Source organism: Colletotrichum navitas, assembly GCF_030913465.1.
Source record: "Colletotrichum navitas strain CBS 125086 chromosome Unknown LY79scaffold_46, whole genome shotgun sequence".
Lineage (NCBI taxonomy): Eukaryota > Fungi > Ascomycota > Sordariomycetes > Glomerellales > Glomerellaceae > Colletotrichum > Colletotrichum navitas.
This window is the reverse complement of record NW_026850592.1, coordinates 183,929-205,379: the sequence shown is the minus strand read 5'-3', so window position 1 is coordinate 205,379 and position 21,451 is coordinate 183,929. Positions and strand designations below refer to the sequence as shown.

The 21,451-nt window shown below is 54.6% G+C and overlaps 8 protein-coding genes across 8 annotated transcripts; 4 read left to right on the top strand and 4 right to left on the bottom strand.

The window, feature by feature from the left end:
- Positions 1-113: 113 nt before the first annotated feature.
- Positions 114-774, top strand: LY79DRAFT_519122 (uncharacterized protein; the record flags this gene model as incomplete). Its single annotated transcript, XM_060555103.1, has 2 exons — positions 114-433; positions 624-774. The coding sequence occupies 2 exons, from the start codon at positions 114-116 to the stop codon at positions 772-774; spliced, it is 471 nt and encodes a 156-aa protein (XP_060412304.1).
- Positions 775-964: 190 nt separating this feature from the next.
- LY79DRAFT_519080 (uncharacterized protein) lies at positions 965-1,978 on the top strand (the record flags this gene model as incomplete). Its single annotated transcript, XM_060555099.1, has 1 exon — positions 965-1,978. One exon carries the CDS (start codon positions 965-967, stop codon positions 1,976-1,978), a length of 1,014 nt encoding a protein of 337 aa, XP_060412303.1.
- A 716-nt stretch (positions 1,979-2,694) lies between these two features.
- On the top strand, positions 2,695-5,988 carry LY79DRAFT_559209 (fungal-specific transcription factor domain-containing protein). Its single transcript, XM_060558234.1, has 4 exons — positions 2,695-3,051; positions 3,109-3,793; positions 3,846-4,594; positions 4,655-5,988. Exons 1-4 carry the CDS (start codon positions 2,852-2,854, stop codon positions 5,817-5,819), a joined length of 2,799 nt encoding a protein of 932 aa, XP_060412302.1. The 5' UTR covers positions 2,695-2,851; the 3' UTR covers positions 5,820-5,988.
- A 492-nt stretch (positions 5,989-6,480) lies between these two features.
- On the bottom strand, positions 6,481-8,115 carry LY79DRAFT_704911 (uncharacterized protein; the record flags this gene model as incomplete). The annotated part of the gene is made up of 4 exons (XM_060564992.1): positions 6,481-7,064; positions 7,117-7,467; positions 7,518-7,786; positions 7,849-8,115. 4 exons carry the CDS (start codon positions 8,113-8,115, stop codon positions 6,752-6,754), a joined length of 1,200 nt encoding a protein of 399 aa, XP_060412301.1. The 3' UTR covers positions 6,481-6,751.
- A 4,047-nt stretch (positions 8,116-12,162) lies between these two features.
- LY79DRAFT_274982 (uncharacterized protein) lies at positions 12,163-13,687 on the bottom strand. The gene is made up of 2 exons (XM_060552058.1): positions 13,650-13,687; positions 12,163-13,597 (listed from the first exon to the last, which is right to left on the bottom strand). Exon 2 carries the CDS (start codon positions 13,524-13,526, stop codon positions 12,633-12,635), a length of 894 nt encoding a protein of 297 aa, XP_060412300.1. The 5' UTR covers positions 13,527-13,597; positions 13,650-13,687; the 3' UTR covers positions 12,163-12,632.
- Positions 13,688-13,879: 192 nt separating this feature from the next.
- LY79DRAFT_274965 (uncharacterized protein) lies at positions 13,880-14,750 on the bottom strand. Its single transcript, XM_060552057.1, has one exon. The coding sequence runs from the start codon at positions 14,668-14,670 to the stop codon at positions 14,182-14,184; it is 489 nt and encodes a 162-aa protein (XP_060412299.1). The 5' UTR covers positions 14,671-14,750; the 3' UTR covers positions 13,880-14,181.
- Positions 14,751-16,884: 2,134 nt separating this feature from the next.
- Positions 16,885-17,711, bottom strand: LY79DRAFT_274952 (uncharacterized protein). The gene is made up of 2 exons (XM_060552056.1): positions 17,232-17,711; positions 16,885-17,178 (listed from the first exon to the last, which is right to left on the bottom strand). The coding sequence occupies exons 1-2, from the start codon at positions 17,570-17,572 to the stop codon at positions 17,007-17,009; spliced, it is 513 nt and encodes a 170-aa protein (XP_060412298.1). The 5' UTR covers positions 17,573-17,711; the 3' UTR covers positions 16,885-17,006.
- A 1,304-nt stretch (positions 17,712-19,015) lies between these two features.
- On the top strand, positions 19,016-20,750 carry LY79DRAFT_591638 (major facilitator superfamily transporter; the record flags this gene model as incomplete). Its single annotated transcript, XM_060561305.1, has 2 exons — positions 19,016-19,731; positions 19,790-20,750. 2 exons carry the CDS (start codon positions 19,016-19,018, stop codon positions 20,748-20,750), a joined length of 1,677 nt encoding a protein of 558 aa, XP_060412297.1.
- Between the last annotated feature and the right edge of the window lie 701 nt (positions 20,751-21,451).

Below are 21,451 nucleotides of genomic sequence, written 5' to 3'. Positions count from 1 at the left end.
CGAATCCGAGTTACAGTATATATAGAGACTCCCTTCCTCAAGTAAAGAGATACACGCCTCTCTTTCTGTCCGTTGCAATGAGCATGTACTCTCCACAGGTCCTTCGAAAACAGATGCGATTTAGCCGAGTCGGACATGACGGCGCTGTCGATGATGACGATAACGAGGAGGAAGGTCCACCGAGGCCTCTTCCGAAACATGACTACAGGGCCATCTACAAATGGTGGAACGACGAGTACAGACTGGTTGTGGTCTGCATCCTCGGCGCCATTGCCCTAGGCATCATCTTCCAAAAGTTTGACAAGAGAGTAGTTCCTCAGCTACGTGGAAATATCGATTTCGACGTCATCATCGTTGCCATGTTCACTTGCGTCCGCGTCGCCATGAGTGGCATTGTCGAGTCGTCCATCAGCCAGGCCGCCTGGATCTGGGTGTCCGAGTCGCGCCAGCGTCGCACAAACAATATGCGCGCAAGGCTGCAAGACTTCAAAATCTATGACGAGGCATCTCGCGGGCTCTGGGGAAGTCTGTGTCTCTTGTGGAGGCTGAGGGGGAGGTGAGCAGCCGTGGCTTGGTTGGTTGATGTCTGCAGTCTAACTAGAAACTGACCACTGGATTCGCAGACACCTCGCCTGCATCGGTGCCCTGATCGTCATCCTCACCCACGGACTTGAAGCCTCTTCGCAGCAACTTTACCGGTACGAGGGCCGCCCGGTTGTAGTCAAAGGCAACAATGACCCCCCCGTTCCGGCACCCCCGAGAAGCGACCTGTAGGACTCCACGGTATCCCGGGGTCTGGACCCTCGTAAGTGCCATCTTGTGCTTGTGTGCAACCGGCCTCTAATACACCTTAGTTCCTTCTCTCAATGTGTCAACCAAAGCAGCCATTTATAGAGGCATCCTATCTCCCGACATAATGGAGCTCGACGTTGAGTGTCCCTTCACAAATTGCACGTGGCCCGTCATGCCAACACTAGCCGTCTGCGGCGAGTGTAATTCTGTCGACGTCAGAACATTTTGCGCCGACAAGTCACAGAAATGTCTGTACAGCCTGCCCTCCGGCACTTCAGTCGACATCAGCCACAATGCGCCGGCCACCGAGCGATTTCGGACGGCCTCATCGCCAGGAATCCATCACCACTTCAACTCCACCCTTCAGACTTACATCTCCGTGTTCGACGTGCTCTGGGTCATGAAGACAAGAAAAGAAACGAAAACAATGGGCCAGGAATGCGCACTCTGGTTCTGTATGATGAGTTACAATATCACAGTCACCGAAGGGCGATCCAATCAAACAGTAATCAAAATCTGGAACACGACACAATTCGAGGCTAGCAATAGTGCACATGATGACGAGTATGTCTTTGTCGATATACCAGTCGACATGAACGCCACGAGTACGTCCAGATACAGCACCTCGAGAGTGGCTCTGGCGGCGTTGCGGAGATTTATAGCCCCGCTGATTGAAGGAACGTACGAGAAGCAGTACACTATTATCAACTTCTCGTCGGACTGGGCTGAAGGCATGTACAATGCACGATTCAATCTTCCATCGTGGATCAACCGATTCGGCACCAGCCTAACGAATGAGGTGAGACTTCATGGGCAAGTTCGGGACAAAGAACGCCATCAATACAGCGGACAAGCCTACAAGATTGCGCAAATGATCATCGTGGAGTGGAAATGGCTGCTATTTCCTACAGGCCTGATCATCATCAGCATCTACTACCTTTTCCACACCATCATCAGGGGTGCTCGCGACGGCATATCGGTGTGGAAGAGCGATTCGCTGCCGATGCTATTCTGCCGCATTGACGCGTCAATTCTAGCGAGGGTTGGCGATGGCATGGATGTGCCCAACGGACTAGACAATGCTGTCGGCGAAGTGAAGGTGTGCTTGTTGAGGGAAGAAGACGGCGATTGGGTCTTCAAGCCGATTGAGAGCGAAGAATCTTCGTCCGAATCCGATGCTAACTGAGAGGTGTTGAGATCATGTTCAATGACTGACAACCAGAATGCGCATCAACACATCATTATCCTCCAGCGAGGGGGGGGAGGACCTAAGAAGTTGGAGTAGATGGGGGGTATACAAGTGAGGATTGCTTTCCGCGCGCTCCTGTTTACTGGGCGGAAATTCTCCGACCCTTGGGGTTCACCGTTGTCAATGACATGTCGCGAACGACTCAGGAAGGCTTTTTTCATCTCCGATTGGTCCGGTTGGTCTAGGATGCAGAGCCCGTGTGGAGCTTGCTGGGATGTTTGCGCGGAGGTGCGTCGGCAGAGGTCTTCGGCAAATAGGGGTAGTTGTGTTTCCTCAACCAGAACCCTCCCTTCCCCTCTCTCTGTGCCTCGCCGCCTTTCGTTGGCTAATCGGTCTAATGCACGGATACAAAGAAGTCCTAACAGCCTGAAATATAAGTTAATTGCAGACGGTTACCTATTGTTTGGCCAAGCAGACGGAGCGGACGGGTAAGAATGGGACGAACAGATGCCAATCCATGCTGATGGTGAGCAGCTCTTCTGTTAATTTAGACCAAGGTCCAGCTAGCACTGCAAAATGCTCCGTGTCATGTCGTATCGCGTTGTGTCCACAATGATGTTCTCAGACATCTAGTGTCAAGGAGATCGTCGACTGCCCCCTCTTCCCCACACCCCGCAAATCCTTCCCGCCTCCCGTTTACGGTCTGAGGTCTTCGATCTGTCACTCTTGGATTTGGGGTTCTTAGCTTTTTTCAACTTCCCTTTCGCGTCATCCTGTCCCGCCCTCAAGTCTGTGTAGACGAGCCAATTCTCTATTCCTGTGGCCCCCAAGTAGACCGCTCCTTATCCCCCGAGTTCAATCTCCTCGACTATGGCATCCGACGAGACCGCCATACCTGTTGAAGCTCCAAAGACCAAAGCTCAGAACAAGGTTCGGAAGCGTGCACCCAAAGCCTGCCTTTCATGTCGCGCTCGCAAAGTGAGATGCGATGTGTCCCAGCGTGGCCGCCCATGCATGAACTGCTATCTCGACAGTGAGACGTGTGTGGTAACTGGACGCGCATCTAGATTGTGAGCTGGCGTACCCCCTTTCTTCGCCACCATCACAGAGGTGCTAACTGTTCATAGTCGCAGAGCACAACAACGAAGAGATGGAGTAGACGACGCGACGGCATCGCACCCTCCATACAATGCAGACGACGGAGAGCAGCGTCATGTGGTCGACCCTACTGCACCATCAAACGACGATCTTCGGTCAATACCCTCTAACGAGTCCGACCGTCAACCTCAAGCTTGCCATCATTCGCATGATGACGACGCTCCGACACCTTTCCACGCCGTGAGGCCAAAGAGTCCGACACTGAATCACACGAACAGTGCTCACCATGACCATGCCAAACCAGCCCATTCCCATAGACCCTCGGCTGCGACAACGGGGACGCATGGAATGCCATCCCCTGCTCCTCTGTCATTCAACAACCAGGCCTTCACGACGCCATGGGCTAATGGTCAGCAAAACAGCCTAGGCATAGACGTCACATACTCGTTCTACCCATTTCTGGCTCTGAGCAACCTGCACGGGATTCCGCCTCAGGATGTCAACTACCTGGAGCTACAGGGGTGTCTGCGGGTGCCCACGCGTACCATCCTCGACGAGTTTGTCCAGCAGTACTTTCTGCATGTCCACCCGTTGTTTCCCATGCTCAACGAGGGTGACTTTTGGGATTTGTACTGCGCAAACCACAACAGCCATGTGCCTACCGACAAGTTGTCACTGCTCGTCTTCCAAGCAATGCTCTTCTCCTCTTGCAATGTAAGTGCTCAAACGTAGGTGGACGATTTCATGTTGTTGACGAGGTCTCCAGTTCGTCTCCCGACAAACTATCAAAACCCTAGGCTTTCCCACGATCCGCGCCGCCCGGGCAGCCTTCTACCGACGCGCGAAGCTCCTCTACGACCTCGAATCCGAATCTTCTCCTCTCGCCATCGCACAAGCCGCCCTCCTGCTCTCCTTCTGGTCTTCCCCCACGTCTCCGGCCTTCCGCAAAGCGAACACCGCCTGGCTCATCATCGCGATCCAGAATGCCAAGATGGTTGAAGCGCACCACTACGCCACCCGCACGGCGCCCCCGAAGAAACGCAACCTCCTCAAACGCCTCTGGTGGTGCTGCATCATGCGCGACCGCATCGTCGGCCTCGGCCTGCGCCGTAGCTTGCAGATCACCCATAGCCACTTCAACTTTGACTCGAACGAGGCGCTCGGGTTCTCTGACTTGGCCGACGAACTAGAGCGGAGCCGGGTGTACAACCCGGACACGAAGCGGCGCCTGGCTGAGATCTTGGAGCAGTTGGTTGGACTGTGCGTCGTGCTCACCGATATCTTGATCCTCGTATTCCCGCTGGATGATCGCCCGGGCTGGGGCAGGGAGATGCGCACCGAGGAGCAGGACAAGGTTCGCATGTGTAAGGCAGCGCTGCGCACGTGGTACAAGGGCGCGGCGCTGCGGTTCCCCATGTTCGGAGGCGGTTCCGTAGCAAGGGTGAAATCGCCCGGGAACGAGTTCCAGCACGACTCAGTCATTCTATACACTAACTTGATGTACATGTACTACCAGTAAGTCGTTATTCGTCCCAAAATTTTGAAAGTCAAGTGTACTAAGCTATAACTCACCAGCTCGTCTCGAGTCGTCCTGAGTCACCACGAAGTCCTCCACCTCGCCATCACCGCTGCCGCGCCAGCTTTCAACGCGATTCCTACATCGGACCTGGCCATCATTGGGGAGAACCGACATGAACTTCAGGACGCCGCGTCGGGGGTCACCGAGTGTTTGAAGGAACTCATCCACCTGCACCTCGCACGCTGGCTACCGATCAGCGCCGTCGCCTGTACCGCGCTACCGTTGGTCTTGCATATTCTCGACGTTAAGCTGTCAGCATCGTCGAGGTCTTTCGACCCAAACACGCAGTCAGCACTCAAGCAGCACCGTCTCAATATCCTCATCGAGGCCATGAAGACCTATCAGCCGCAGTACGACGGCGTTGACTGGGTGAGCGAGACGATCCGGCACATTGTCAATCTCGCACAGATTGACTCGCCGCCGGCGCCGGGAGAACTAAAGAATGCCGGGGGTAAAGCTGCCATTGTGGACTGGACTGACATCCTCGCCTCCCAACCAAGCTCCTATCTCCGCCTCGCGCTCACGATGGATCTGTCCCTAAGCAAGGGGCGTCTTCCAGAGGACGGCGACTTCCCCGTCAGCCTCCGCGGGCTGTTCACCGGCGGGTTCAACCCGCTCAAAGCGCTTCTCGAACGGAAGCGGGAAGACGCCAGGATCAAAGACGCAGAATCGCTGACGGACTTTGATGCCGCGGCGATGCGCGTCAATCTCTTCCGCATGCAGCCGGGAACGGCGGCGGTCGTTTCGTCCGACGAGGACACCACCACCTCGCCGTCGTCAGCGGAAGAGACCATCCAAGGCAGCGTAACGGACGCCACGTCCCCGAGGACCGTGGGGCCAGAGTTCCGAGCCTCCGCACCCGGGAGCAGCAGTTGTGCGGACGTGGACATGGCGGACCGCCCGCCGTCGACAGGGATCGACGGCCTGGCGGCCGAGGTCTTGGCGGCGTTCCCACTGGATGAACAACCGGCATTCGCGGACGGTGACTTTGATGGGATGTATTTTGACGGGATGCCCGGGTACGACGGGCCTACAGGGTGGATCGAGACGGCTTGGAACGAGCTCACGAACGGACCGGGCGAGGAGCGTGCGGACCGGGATGCGGCGAAGATCCTGCTGGATGCGTTCAGGGAAGGGGACTTGGCCGGGTGCGCGGCGTAGGTCGCGCGAGCTACGCTGGTGATGCACGTCGTCTGCGCCCACGTTGCTTGTCAGGTCCTCGGCTATCTTGGCCTGCAAATGATATTGCCTGGTTTGCAGACTCTGAAGGGTCATGGATTATGAAAACGGCGCCGGTTTAATTAGTGCAAAGGCTTACCTATGGATGGTGTAGAATGAATGCGCGACAAAGCACCAAAGTGTGTATAAAGAATTGGACGTTGTCTTCGCTGAACGATACCAAAGTTGTTCGCCCTGAACAGTGCGATATTTGACCTCGTGAGAGTAGGTTACACTTGCTCGTCATACTTGCAGTTGGGATCCAAACCTGGCTCGCGGAAGAGGGGCGCAGTAGTTGTTACGATCAACATTCCAGGGCGAACGATGTGTTCAAAGATTGAGGGGGCTGATAGCAAAATGTGGCTCGTAACTATCAATCTCTAGGACAGCCCATGGCTACTTCTTACAAACATAGATTATAATTCCGGTTCAACCTGTTAGCATGGGATCCTGGAATGTGTCATAGGACTCCCTTCCCTCATTGATACAAGCAACGACGAGTTTCAAGCACACAATCGTCGAGTTTCCTGGACGATCTGTAACACCTACAACTCTTCCCCAACAGCAGCAAACTTTCATCAGCAGGACGGACTTCTGGCAGAATCTCCAGTACATTTGATAATTATTTGAGGTGTGTGTGTATGGGTGATAGATAGAGAGAAGAAGTGAAAGAAAGTGAGGGAAAGATAGAGTCATCGTTGTGTGTCGAAATCATTGCGCCTGCGTCACCATAGGGCGCCCATCGTAATCCACCATCTCGCGCACCAAGAAGCCCATTTCATGCACCGGTTTCCGCCATAGTGTACGTAGATGCGCCCTCCAATTGTTCCTCGTTTTCTCACCCATCCCTCCATCCTACGACGCTGGACTGTGCCTCAGTACCACTCAGATGTCATCGGGTCGAAGCCTCTGCAATAGCCACACTCGCAGCCGAAACCGTACTTGTAGTACAGGACGGAGGGATCTTTGCCGTACGAGATGGTCAGCTCGTCGCCCGCCTCGATGATCCAGTCGCGCACGGTGAAGACCAGCGCGTCGTGCTCGGGCCGGAAACGAAAGCTGACCTTGGGGAAGCAGGAGTGGTTGAAGCGGCCCGCAACCGGGAAGAGGCCGGCTACATCCTGGGAGCCTGGGCGAAGGCCGTTAACGGCGCCTGCGTCCGACTTCATCTGGAGGCGAGAGACAAACCTAGATGTTTCGCTCAGCAATCACGTTTCAAGGAGCTGTAGAGAAGACGTACGAGTTGGTGCTCCAGATGGCCTCTTGGAGCGTCTCGCCATCGCGGCTGTAATAAGCGAACATATCGTTCGCAACCGCGCGCTCCTTCTCCGGGAGCTCTTGGACCGAGGAGGTGACGTTCTCATGGGTGGCGTGGTAAAGAGCCTTCTCGACAAGGATCTGGTCGCCTCTGCTGAGCGTCTTGACGGCAAAGGCACCCCATCCGGCTGTGGGGGATCGACGGATCTCGAAGAACTCGTTGGCGAAGATGACCGATCGCTCCTTGGTGCCATTTGACCCCTCGAAGGTGGTCAACTGGGGCAAGCCAGCGGCTTCGAGGGAGACAGGGCTGTCATTACCGCCGAGCAATTTTCTCCTCAACGTGAGCACAGGGCACAAAATATTCAACAAAACGAAGCTTACCCGATGAGGAAGGTTGCACCTGAGCCGTCCGAGTTAGAGCAGGAGTTGCTGGAGCCCACACCAGACGACAAGAGCGTGTGGTTGTCGTCGTCGTCGTCGTCATCGTTGTCATCGTAATCAATCTCATAGGCCTCAACCTCTTCGGGATCGCAGCCAACGGTAAGGTTCTGAGCAACATAGACCGTCTTCCATGTGATGTCTCGGATGGCAATGGGCGGAAGCTTCATGCCAATGAGGGTTGCAAATTCGCGCAGCCCGTTTTTGACTTGCTATCAATGCTTCGTCAACGACAAACCATCCGGGATGAGCTAAATCTTATGGTATTACTCACCTCGAGCGGCTCACTCAGTTCTAGAATTGAGTTGACTGGCTCAGGATCGATGTCAAGCATGGCATCGAGACTCATGGGATTGATTCGGGCCTTGGGCATCGGCTCACTAATGCCCACGTAAAGATCATCATGGCTTCCTGAGTAGCATCTGGTATCCTGGAGATGAGTGACAAGCAATTCATGTGAAATGAAGACCGGGTCCAACTCATCCTTGGGGGAGAAACCTCCCTGGTCCATGCTAGTGGCGAGGACCGAAGATTCGGACATGCTTGCGGTCTCAGAAGGCACCCGAGGTAGGCTTGCGGGAAACAGATAGGATAGAAGTGGCAGCCAGGCTACCTGTCACTCTTTGGTAAGAGCCGCCGAGCTTACTGGCAACCAAGATGGCTGAAGATATGGGCACTTGTTGGTCTGGATTCAGAGATGATGTTTGTCAGTGACTTTCTCAACTTCACCTCATCTGCTCCTGCCAATAGATCGAGGCTCACTCTGGTCTCGATAGCAACTGTTAGGGTGTAATAAATATGTCGATTGAGAAGTATGATGTAGATTAAGTAAGATCTGAGTATCTCCGCGTATTGAAAGAAGGTAAGGTCGTATGGCTGAGTTGAGTTGCGGCAGGTTCAAATAGCCGTATGAATGAATATACTACAACATAGTATTCACTTTGTTGCCTTCCTGAATCATTTCCTAGCATGAAACCAGGCGCCCAGACATAAAGGCTGTAAATGTGAATCGAACGTGAGGTGAGCTGTCTCGGTTTCTTTTCTCTAGGAGACATTTCAGCTGTCAAAGAGCCTAGGAGTCGAAAGCCGGAAGCAGCAAAAAGGCCAAACAGGCAAGAGTTACCTCGTCCTTTCCTAGAAGGGTATGTCCGCAAAGAATTGCAATAAGTATTGGGGATATACGCAGACAGAAGCCGGCTGAGCCCGCTTCAGATTTCCTGGTAAGCTTATAAATAACAAATAATTTGACATCATTGAGCCGAGAAGTTACACTATGTGGTAAGCATGGAGAATCTTGAGGTACATGGCCCAGAGAAATAGTCAGAATTGCCTTCCTGTGTGGTTGAACTGAGACCTAGACATATCAGAAACTGCATAGATGATGCAGGCAGAGGACGTCAGCATGATGAGCTTTTGCTTCGTTTTGAAATGCTGAGTCATTATGTCACTATGATCTAGACGGACTACTGGTGTTAAAAGAGAAAAAAGATTCCCTTTCGTGCTCTTCAAAGCAAGAAAATCAAGTTCACAGCTCTTGTTATTCAAAGCTCTTTGTCCGGACTGACTCGTTACTCTTGGCTTTCAATCAATTTCCCTTGGGGTGTTTTCTTCTTCCTTTTCTCCCTTCCTGTTGTGTCTTTATCAGTCTACCTCTGTTTGGTTTTGGTGGTACAACTTCATATCCTGCCAATTATTGGCAAGATGAGAGAGGAGTAATTCATAAAGGGAGTAGGAGAGATGCCAACCCTCTGGCAAGGCGCAGTCATAGCCTCGGCAGAATACGCAAGCCCGGCTGACAGACACGGAAGCATGCAACATGAAAACCTACTAAATGGTTCGACAATGACGGTTCCTGCCCCCCTCGAAATAGATGCCAACAAGGTTCTGTTACTTTAGGGATCATGCTTGAATGGGGCAGTACAGCGCGCGGCCTCTTTTTTGCATTCTTTGCTCAGTCTTGCTCCCGAGAAGCGGATATTATAAACCAGCATACTCGATCCTCCAAGATCCAGGGCGACTTGGGCATAGTTCCGGGGAGGTAACCCGGCGTTCCATGGCCGTCGAATGCAACTGTTCGTCTGTCATCGATGGGCTCGGGTGCAGTTGCAGCGTCGCAGGCCCTCCTCAACAATCCGGGCGCTGCTGGAGTTTCAAACAAGACCCGACAACGCTCAGTCCATGGGCCCAACGAGCCCAAGCAAAAAAAGGCCAAGCTTTGTGAAATCGGGAAACAGCTTGACAGGTACCTCCCGTTGCACCGGCATCGGAGGAAACATTGGCAAGGGCATCCGCTTGAGCAGCGTTGCGCCAGCAAATAGTCCGTCCACGATGGCTTGCTTACATCTCGATCTTGGATCAGAGGCGTTCTGCCCTTGCTGCTGTTTCGTGATGCCGGAAGAAACGTGAACCAATATGGGCCTGAAAATACCACACAGAGTAAGATGTAAAACAGTCACTCTTTCTTCAACGCTATCCACCGTGTTCAACAATACGTCCTTTGGGAAGATCTCTGGTGGGAGTGACACGTGAATGCGACCGAGTCTCTCGTGAGTTGTTGAGGTGACGCTTTGCGCTTTGACTTTCAGGCTCCCGAGCTTACACAAGGTTGCCTGCCGAAGATAAGTCTCTCAATGACACAGGAGACACTTGGTGTCGCGCAGCTATGGAGCACTGGCTCATGCTGATGCAACGTCGATGTAATGCGTACCGGGTGAGCCATAGAGCAAAAATGGCATTGTCTTGTGTTGAGCATCCTATTTGCTGAAGGATCGTGTACGTCAAAGTTGCCGTATGAAAAACTAGATATGACGAAACACCTATCGGACCTCCGGTCAATGAGTTAAACGTATCCTGCTGAGACTGTAAGGCTGATGTCAGCCCGTCAGAAGTCTACTGCTTTTAGGGTGACCCAAGATGAATCTAGAAGGGAGCGCGAAGACTGCTATACCAAGTAAAGTACCAAGGAAATAGAACGGATGGAAAGCAAACGATGCGCCTTCGGGTGTGTACGTATACTCTCTCTTTCTCTCTCTCTTGGTGAGACTAATTCGGCGAAGTGAGAGTAACCCGGCGGAGTGAAATCCGGCAACGATGAGCCTGCGATGCGCTTCGGATCCTTACGTCCTCTTTTCTAACTTTGCACCACAGTTGCAACTCAGTTCCCTTGCGCCGCGTTCGCGAGACTCAAGCGTTCGACTCCCAGACGAGAAGTGTCGTTGGGCTCCATCCAGGAGAAACTATCCAAGCTTCGCAATGGCTGCAGGACGGCAAACGCGGCTACCATGCTCGCATCCGGCCCGATGGCATGGCTCCCTTGCCTATAGCTCCCGTCCCGCCCTTTGAATACCTTGCAGGTACGGTGTACTTGGCCAAACTCGGCGTTTAGCTCCTCAGGCTCTCTCTCTACTGGCAGGGGCTACTCCGAGTCTAAGGTTAAACCTGTCCCTGAAAATGTTGTTTGTTTGCCAAATCGCTTGTTACAGAGACGGAATTGCATGTGCCATGCCCTTTTCTCGCACACGCGTACCATAGTCCACCTGTTTTGAAGCCGGAAAAAGCCCAGTAGGCCCATGCCGTCTCCTCTCTGTCCATCGTCCGGCCTTGCTGGCAAGCCCTGTCTTGGCCAAGAAACATGCGGTGGACATTAATGTTCAGACGAAATATGCATCCATGGCTAAGCCTAGTGGGGGGGAAAGGTACATGCGTGGCACATGTTATTGAATACCTGTTCAATTCAGAAGTAAGCTTTCCTCTGCCGTTACTATCATTGCGTACAGGAATCCTTGCTTCGACACCCACTTCGTCATACCATGCGATGGGATGGCAACCAGGCCATCTACTCTCATGTGTCTGTGTTCCAAAACTCTCTTCAGGATGCTGACTATTGGAGGAAACATGTGTGCCGTGGACACCCTGACCGTGCTTCCTCGGACGAGCCTCACTTCTCATGTTACATGTTTGCCAGAAAAAAAACCCTATGGCATTGGCAGGATGGCTCGTTCTCACCAACGTAAACTCACATAAGAGTGCCATATTCACCTGCACCTCATCACTTGATTCGAATCTCTCAAGTATCAAACATTGATCAACGACCGCAAGATAGACGCTGTTTTCCAGGATTTACTATATTACAAGCAACATTTTCACTAGGTAAACACGTTCACCTCGTGATACAAGAGTGGCTGTTGACCTCGGGGAGCAGAAACAACACAATGGGTTACAGGCGCTCAGCCAGACAGAGCCGCTCAAGCTCTGAGCCATCAAGACACAGAGACACCAGAGCGAGGCTCGACGAAGGCTCGAGCTACGTCAAGACATCGAGCAATGAGAGGCAACGAGAGGTCCCCCAAGGCCGCAGCGGGTACAATCGAACCCGTGACTACTACACTTCTGCGCCAAAGGGGCGATCCGGTTACAACTAGAGCGATGGTTTGCAAACGCTCATGTCATTTTGCACGGTCTAAGGCTACCTCGTTTCGAAGAAAGACTGCTAGAGGCGTGCTGTTGGTTCGGAAAACTTCAGTAGACAGAAAACAAGAAGACACGATGTAGACGAAGAATGATACAATACAGTTCGGATAGCTGGAAAAGTTTCTGGAACAGAGGGGAGCGGGGTGATAACTCGTAGTTGACTAGATAAAATTGTTACATCAATTCAAAAGATTCGTCCCTGTTCACATGCCACACTTCCTAGCCCAAGGCTAATATTACACCCCTCTATTCTCTGTTTTCCGCCATTCGCTGGAGTGCTGTTTTCCTCCATTTAACGCTTCCGAGATCATTCTGTCGTCTTGCGTGCGGGCGTATGGATTGCCCTCCCCACCAAGTCCTCGAGCAACGAAAAGACAGTTTCATCTAGCACCAACCTCCTGACCACCCAGCAAGCGATACTCAAACAGGAACTTTAACGCCAAATGGCCCGTGTTGCCAATATCACAAATCCCCTATCGGGGATGTACATCCCAGCCCATAGCGATCCCGTTTCTTATCACTCCTTTCGCACAATGAGCCTCTTTCTCTCTGAGCCACTCACAACACGGGCTCGAGTAACCGGCACCCCTACGGAGAAAAACCACCTGATGAGACAGAGGTTCCGTCCTCCAGGACCAGCGACCTGAAGCCACTCTTCGCCAGGCAACGTCTGCACCTGACGTACGACTCAGGGGGCGATATCCAGTGCAGGTGCCGGCACTCGCACACCCACCACCTGTCCCCAGTCATCGAATGGACCAGCTCCGTGCTAGGATACAGGCCATCCCTGACGCCGCACTCTATGCAAAACCGGCGGAGGATACTCTCTCCCTGTCTGATCACGGGCAGGTCTTGAGTAGTATAGGCGTACATACTGAGACCTCCATGGGGGGATACGATGATGTGGTGCGGCTTGTCTTCGAAAGCGCCTTTGGGTTTTAGGGTGTAGCAACGGTAGCACGCGTGCTGTTGCCCCTCAGACTCTTCACGCCCGCATTGTATTTCGACTTGGATCAGGAAGGCGAGTTTGCAGGATTCTGTGGCGTACTGTGGATCGTAGTGCTGAGCACGCCAACGCTCCTCTCCGTTGACACCGGCGTTCTCGATCGCCTTGAGAGACTTGTCCCGTATTTCGAACCCGATGGTCCGAAAGAAGTGCGAGAAGTTGAGGTACGTTCGTGGAAGAGTTCGGACACCGGCATACGGGACACCAGGGGTTCTTTCGACAGGGAGGGCGAGGGTAGCAACATCAGATGGAGTGGAGGCCTGGCGGCTCCTCGTAGAAGGAGTGGAAGTGCTGCGACTCTTTGGGGGAGGTGTAGAGTCTTTACGACGCTTTGCAAGTGTCGTGATGGTAGCGGAAGAAGCCGCACGACGCTTTGCTGCAGTTGTGACACTCCAAGCGGCGGGGTAGGACGAGGTATTAGCAGGCATGCGGGTTGCTTGCATCCGCCTGAATCTCTCTTCAACCGTGACAGCCATTGTGACGTATGTGAGGTCGTTGTAGGGCCTTGTGCAAGAAGCAATCCAGTTGTACGAAGGCCAGAAATGTTCTACCAAGTGTTAGACAACATCGCCAAGCAGGGGTTCAAAAGCCAGACTCACGATGAGTAGTGCAGAAAACGGTATGTCAAGCTTGTAGGACAGTAAAGATTGTCAAGATGTCATAGACGGATGAGGGAACAGAGAGGGCCAACTTGAGGTCCGGTCGACGAGTTCTTATACAGCGGCCAGACCAAGGCCCCATATTCCTATGCAGAGGATCGGCGCTGGTGTTGGAAGAAGCGTCATTCTGAGGCAAAGATACAAGAAGAGGACCAAGCAAGGACCTAGAAGCGCACCCTGCACTCTAACAAGAGAGGCAAGAGGAGCACGCGCAGCAATGCCCGCAGGCGTGACAAGGGGGCGGTTTCTTTGCGGCTTGCAGATGATGCATTTGAGCCACGATTCACCTACCTCTTTGGATCTTCAGGACCTGGCAACAAATCTCGACGGGGCTTTGTTCGGCGCCCTCGACCCCTCCGGCAGACTTCAGTAGGTCTGTAGGCGATCCGATTGGGTTCAGGGTTACCGTCATCCCGGTTCCTTCTCGAGGAGCATGCAACGCAAACACCGTACACCGGGGCATCGAGACTCCTCACGCCCGCGCTCTTGGTGACATGTGGATCTCTTGTTGGTTCAGTCCTACGTAGACGGGTGACGATGGTTCGAGCGCCTGCCGCATGCATCTCATCTCTGGTTCACCGGCCAGACAGGGCCGCCCTTGTGCGGTTACAGATCGAAGAGAGCAACCACCGGGGCTAGATGTTCCTCTGGCCAGGGCAGCTGGGCGAGGAGTCTTGGCTGAACGGCGCGAGCCTGCACTGATGTGATAGCAAAGAGGGAAGAAGTGGGGGGTCTCTAATGGAGACTGATATGGTGAACCAATCGCGGTAATAGATGGATGGCTGGTGTCTCCTCCGATAATTATATGAGCTACGGCTCTGACATGGGGATGACATCCTTTCCAATCACAATCTGATCCGGAATTAGAGTGCTTCTGGCTGCCGGGGCTCTGGGACCGCTTGTGCCTGTGGCTTCCGATCCTAAGAACCAGCATGGGGAGTATGGGCAAAAAGAGGGTCATATCTGGGTTTGTGCAAGAAGATAGACATATAGGGCTGGCCGTGCTGTTCACCTCAGACTATCTGCCCATCGATGGTGGGCTGTCGGGGTATGCAAGCCATCCGAATCGAGTAAGCCGGGCCTCCGCGGAGAGCCATTCCCTTGCATTCTCTTAGCTGGGCTCAGTTTTGACTCTGTGATTGACATTCCAAGATGGGGTTTCCGGGGACGACTGTTACTGTTATATTGCCGCGGCGGCTGTCCTGACGTTGTTCATGAAATTGTGCAGTTCCCCTTCCCTGGAGGTACCGAGTTATGTCCAGAGCATCTCCCATGAGCGTAGGGACGCCTTCTCCGCAGCTTGAAGTGTCTGAGGACTGTGGTTGATATCTGTCCTGTCCTGTTGTTACACCAACGCCACAATGCACGATGAGGATGGTGATATGCAACCTGCACAACCAAAGGCCGCGTACCGCATGGTCCAGCCAAAGGTCTTTGGCGAAACAAGTGCTGGGAGTCCCACCGTTTTCATGGACTTTCGACATGTGCTTGAACCGCCAAGACGTTGCCTAGAGCAAACTTGTCTCCAGGTCTGTTGGCGAGCCGGGGAAAGGGGTAAATTACCCGGCTGTGACGACGTCGCGTACATGTGACAAGTGTGATGAGTAACATGTCTGTCGCAACTTTCCTCACATTTCTGGCCTTTTCCCGGGGCCTAGCGTTATGCCCTCGGCCGAGAAGAGGTGAACGACGTGTGGTGACTTTGGCGCAGCCCCAGCCGCTGGCTGAGACCGACGCGCCTTGGCCGTGGGCGACCCCGGTTTTCGTGTTGGGACAGAATCGCAAACAAAATCTGACGATGCGGGTCTTGGCCGGTGCCAATTGATATAGGGCCCACCTTCTGGCCCAGGAATAGTCGAGCTGCAGCCAGCATCGAAAACAAGGGTTGATCAGGGCGTCTTCCTCGGGGCGAGAGATATATGCATCCGAACCACAGACTCGGACTAGCTTACCTGTAACCCGGTTGAGCTTCACGAATTTAATATGCGCATAGCGGACTAGGGGCTGTCATCGACACTTGACTGTTGGTGGTTCATCGTCCCCGGCGTTGTTTGCGGTTCCTAACTCCCCTACACGCCCCTCCCCCCCTCCCCCCCTTCCCCTTCCACCTACTTGAGGCTTCATGGTATCCCTTGGGTTACCGACCGGGTAGCTGGATGGCGAAAGGGGTGCATAGCGTCCTCGAGGCTGGTTAATTCTCCTCGCGGGTTAGTGGTCATCGTGCCGCGGTGATGTGAAGCCCTTCCTCTTTCTAGGGTGCGAAGGACCCCATACTGCACGGGGGAAACGCGACAGCATGATATATCGACCGTGTTTCTTTGCCCTTTGGGGAAGGGGTTTCTGCTCAGGGGTTCAACGGCTCGACAGGCGCAACCGTCCTTGGTTGTCTTGAAAGTCGAAGAGTCCGACGAGTCCGAAGATCAGAAGCGAAGAGCAGCACGGGCAGGGGAGCTGTGGCCTCGCTTTGTTTCCGTCGACGTTGAAAACGTGATGATACGCTAATGTGTCTGCTGTGCCGCAAAAGAAATCGCTCGTCTGTCACATCGGCGGCCGCTGCGCATCTCGGTTCACATTTGCTCTCATTAAATGAAGAGAAATCGGCATCCTGGAGGACGCACCGGATTAAGAAAGGCCACCAGCATGGGCCCCCGTTCTCCGCTGCCCTATCTTGTGGGCGAAAGGCACGTAAACCAAGCTAGGTGGTAACCCAGATTAGATCCGCAGGCGGGCCGACGACGGGTGGGCGCCAGCCGGACGCCAGCCGGACTTCCCGTTTCTAGCTTGGCTCCCGATTCGCTGCCATTTCAAGCCTCCTCGGTCTTGCTTGTCCATCAACCCGCCAGACCCAAGGATGTCGCGGGTGAACTGATGAAGTCCCAATGAGGCATCGAGTTGGCAAAGGCGATACGCATAACAGGCGGACGAAGGAGAAGACAAAGGAGAAGTGGAAGGAAAAGGGAGAGCGGAACGGGGTGAGGATTGGGTTGCGATGTAAATGGAGAGAGAATGGACCGCTCCTAAACACCCCCCTGGTCCGCGGGCTGCATGTTGCATGTTTGTTTGCTGCAGCTGCTCACATACGACCTGATTGTCCACGAGAGGCAGACGTCTGGATCATTTTTGCGCCCGCTCACGTCAAAAGCGCAGCTCATCCCGGTCACGAGACACAATCCCGACGCGGTCAACGACACTGACACCCATCAGCGCTGCTAACTGCATCTGGTGGTGTGATACCATGGGTTTTAGATGAGACAAGGCTATCTCGGACTGGACCTTTTGGTCTGATGATTGGCGATATCATATGCGGCGTCTCGATTGACGACTACCCGCCCATACCAAGGCCGAGCAACTCGACTGGACCTGCCTGTCGACTTCCCTCGGGACTAGTACGCAATGAAATGGGCTGTTCGAGGTGAGGGTCGGGATTACAGTGACCTTGTGGTGGTAGCCAACGCTCATTTCGTTGGACCTGCAGCCGCTGTGTCACTTTGAGCCCTTCCTAGGCATCGAAAAGCCCCATACTTATATGAGAGATTGTAGATCGGACTCCTGCTCGCCCCAGCATCCCAAAGAGTTGGGCCGGCGTGCTGCCATCGCCGCAGCGGAGACTTGGTCAGACGGAGCGGCGACAGATGTGTATCCGTGCTTCCCTGGTGCGAGGCCGTCCCGGCTGGGCGACGCCGGTGCCTTTTCCTGACCTGTTGACGGAGAGTCGGAGTGGGGTAGATGGGGAGGGCGAACTGAGGGGAGACAAGGAGAGATATCTGGCGGGCTTCGGTGCAACGTACGCGAGACACGCGCGACGACAGGCGGTCGGGACCTGTTGAGCAATTTGATCTCTGGCTCTGCGTAGCGAAGGGCATGTTTCAAACTTGGTGGACTGTCGACAGGCTATGAAAAATGAGAAGGGAGATTATTATGTATACTGATGCTGCGTTTTCTTCCTTTCGGCGTGCCGGTCCACGCTTACGAACGACACGTCATCTGACACGCGACAGGGTGAGTGCTTGTGTGTTTGAGTGAGTGAATGAGTGTGTGTGTGAGTGTGTGTGTGTGTGTGTGTGTGAGTGAGTGTGTGAGTGAGTGTGTGTGTGAGTGTGTGAGTGTGTGAGTGTGTGAGTGTGTGAGTGTGTGTGTGTGAATGAATGTCAGAGTGATTGATGGGGGGAGATCAGAGACAATAACCAATCGGGAGGCCTCGGGCGCCCGAACTATGTACTATGTAGCAGAGGGCGGCAGGGTTGAGTGTGTATGTAAACCAGATGGGAATCAGGCTGACGCCGGTACGCGGCGCGCGCCAGCAACAGCGCACCCGATGCCCCGTTTAGGAAATCGAGTCCTGGTTGCTTGGCGCGCCAACTCCTGATGCAGAAGCTGGCAGCGGCCAGTGATAACGCCAAAGGGCATGACGAACTCGGGCCGACACGAGGGTGGCCTCGAGTGAGAGCCGACGTATTCGACCCCCCCCCCCCTCCGTTCCCAGGCCCGGGACTTCTGCGAAAGAACTTCTGTAAAGGGACCTATGTGAAGTGAGACATCGTCGAGAGACAGAGCCTGTAACGTTCACCCGTGACGTCGAGAACATTGGATAAACGCCCTAAAGCGCCACATGGTGGTCGTGGATTGGGTGACAGCAATTCAGATCTCTCTCGCTGCGCGTCTTTGACACCCATTACTTGGCCCCCTTCCTCATTGGTGCGCATCCCGCGGTCGGCGTCTCACTCACTTACGCACTCATTCTGCCAATATCCACTCTTGTCTTGAAAGTTTCTCCGTCTTACTTTTCGACTTTCTCTCCCCTCCCCGTTGTAGGCCATCTATGGTAACCAGTTACGCCTTATCGCTATGACGCCTGCAGATCTGACAATGGCAAGACAACGCAAGCCATTCAGAGCCGGGCAGTTCGTCGGTTGGCCAGGGGGGGAAACATAAGCATGGAGAGAAACGGAGCCCAGCGTCGTTTCGAGCCGCGTGTCATGTCCCAGCGGGCATCGCGTCCTTCCAAAACGGGTATACAGCTACGCCGCTACGCCGTTCTTTTGCTTTATCAATCTCGCTCGTTGTCGAGTACAATTTTCTCTGATTTCCGTCATCAACTGGACATCCGGCATTGACGTCTCTTTCATATGTGTTGAAGCCGCCCACCCACTCAACCCGTCCGCCTTCCCAGACCGCTTTCACTTCTTTTCGTGCCCGTACTATCTCATACCGCCGGCCCTCAGAGCTAGCGCGGCCTTATCTTCCGTCGGCCCCTCTCGACACATCCACACCACCCAAACCCTCGGGAACGTCACACCGCAGTCGGGATGGATTCACACTCCGATCCACTCTCCGACCAAGACACCGTCGTCGACGACGCCGCGCCGTCCAGGGCATCAACAGACATGCACGATGTAACGGAGTCGACCCCCCTCCTCCTCGCGAGTGCCCCGTCCTCCCCACTCCGACTCAAGCGGCCCGGCACCGGCCGCAGCAGGACCGAGTCCCTCATCAAGGCCGCCGCCGCCATCCACGTTCCCAAGCTACACAATGCCGATGCCATCGCCGCCCTCTTCTGCGCCATCATCGGCATCGGCTGCAGTGCCTCGGGTCTCTGGGTCGTCCCCAGCACTCGCCTTCTCGAGGACGTTGTGTGCAGGGAGTACTACGGCGTCCTGGGCTCCGGGGACGCCAGCGCCGACGGCCCAATCGACGAGCGCCAGTGCAAGGAGGACGTGATCCAGAGCAAGGTCGCCATGCTTTTCGCCGTCTACGCCACGCTGGAGGCGGCCGTCGGCGCCTTGGCCACATTTCCCTGGGGCATCATTGCCGACCGGTTCGGGAGGAGAAAGGTCTTCTCGTTGGCGGTGCTGGGCATAATCCTTGACCAGCTCTGGTTCCTCTTGGTGTGTGCGTTTCCCAGGACGTTTCCAATGAAGGCCTTGTGGGTCGGCCCTTTCTTCTTGTTGGTTGGCGGGGGTAACGGCGTGCTAAGCGCCGTTGTCTTTTCCATGATCTCGGACGTCACGACATCAGAAAACAGGTTCGTTGTTTCTTCTCCGATATGAAACCACCCTTACCTTGCTAACTCGTACGGCTAGAGCCAAGAAGTTCATGAACGTCCATGTGGCGTCCATGACTGGAAACCTCTGCGCCCCCGCCATCGCCGGGTGGATGATGGAGAGAACCGGGCCGTGGCCGGTCATGTGGGTTGCCCTTGCCGCCGGCTTGACTATGGCCTTCACCATCCACATGATCCCGGAGACGAAGCCGGCGGCCCAGATCGAGTCGGACCCTATCGCGAACGAGCCGGAGGCCGACTCGCCCGTCATAGGCGCCATGCAGCACACGTTCCACCGGCTCCGGGAGTCTCTGGGTCTCTTCAAGTCGCCGTCCCTCGTCGTTTTGGTGGTGACGCTGCTCGGGTCGTACCCCGCCGCGATGTCGACCTTCCAGTTCATGAACATCTTCGCCTCGAAACGCTATCACGTCTCGCTGTCTCAGACGGGGTACCTCTCGTCACTCTACGGGCTGGGCGTTATCCTGGCCGTCGTCGCCATCTTGCCGGGCATCTCAAAACTGCTCGCCTCACCGAAGGCGCCGAAGCCCTTGCGGTTCACCAACGACAACGACCGCGACCTCTTTCTCGCCCGGATATCGTCCGTCACGCTTATTATCGGCGCCTTGGGTCTAGCCGCGTCGCCGAGCATCGGTGCCTTTATTGGCGGCCTCGCGATCTTGGCTCTCGGTTCGGGTTGGGGCAGCTACGTGCGTAGTCTCTGCGCGATATACGTGGACGCTGCGCATCGGACACGGCTGTACTCATTCATCTCGCTCGTTGAGATGGTGGGCACGGTGTACACGCAGCCCATGCTCGCCGAGCTTTTCAGAGTGGGTATGCAGCTCGAGGGTCTGTGGATCGGGTTGCCGTACCTTGTTGTCGCTGGTTTCTGCCTCGCTAATTTGGGGCTGCTTCTCTTGGTCCGCCTTCCGCCGCCGGAAGCCATGAAGCGTGCGCCTGGGGATGAAGCCGAAGCCGAAATTGCTGCCCAAGCTAAATGAGGAGTAAATAACCGTTTTCCGTTTTAGATTTGATTCAGCGCCTGGTAGTCCTTTGCATTGAGACTTGCAGTAATATCGACTTTTTATGTATACGTCATAACATGCCTATTAAATTGCACCGCTGTTGCCAAGCGTCAACCAACATGGCGATCGTCCATTTGTCTGAGCCCAGCAGCCCATGAGCCGTTGTCCAGGCTATCTGCCATCGACGAGCCGGGACCTACATCAGCCAGTGATGGTGTTTTGGTCGTCCGAGGGCGGCGGAGATGGTGAAGAGCAACCCATCCGAGATTGGGATGGCCTCGAGGGCGCTTTGGCCATTGAAGTAAACATGGCACATGGTTCGACAGCGTTGGCAAACCAGAGCATGTTGGATGAAGGCCTGCCAATCAATGACAGCGTGTGGTGTAAACCAAGTGTATTGTGGCTGCGATCAAGAGATCTGCAGGCGACAGCGATGGGCGTTAGGCGGTTGGTGGTGGGTATGGGTGGTGGTGGCGGCGCCCTTCCCGCAGCTAGCGCTAGACTGTAGCCTGTAGGAGCATAGCCACGGCGCTGGCCAATCCTCGACGTCGCCCCTTGACGCTAACCAGCGCCAGGTCAGGGCATCCATCTTCACTTGCAAACGCCAACAGCCACTCATCCACAACCTTTCAAGGATCTTCCCCAGCGGAACGCCGTTTCAGACGGCGGCCATGGGG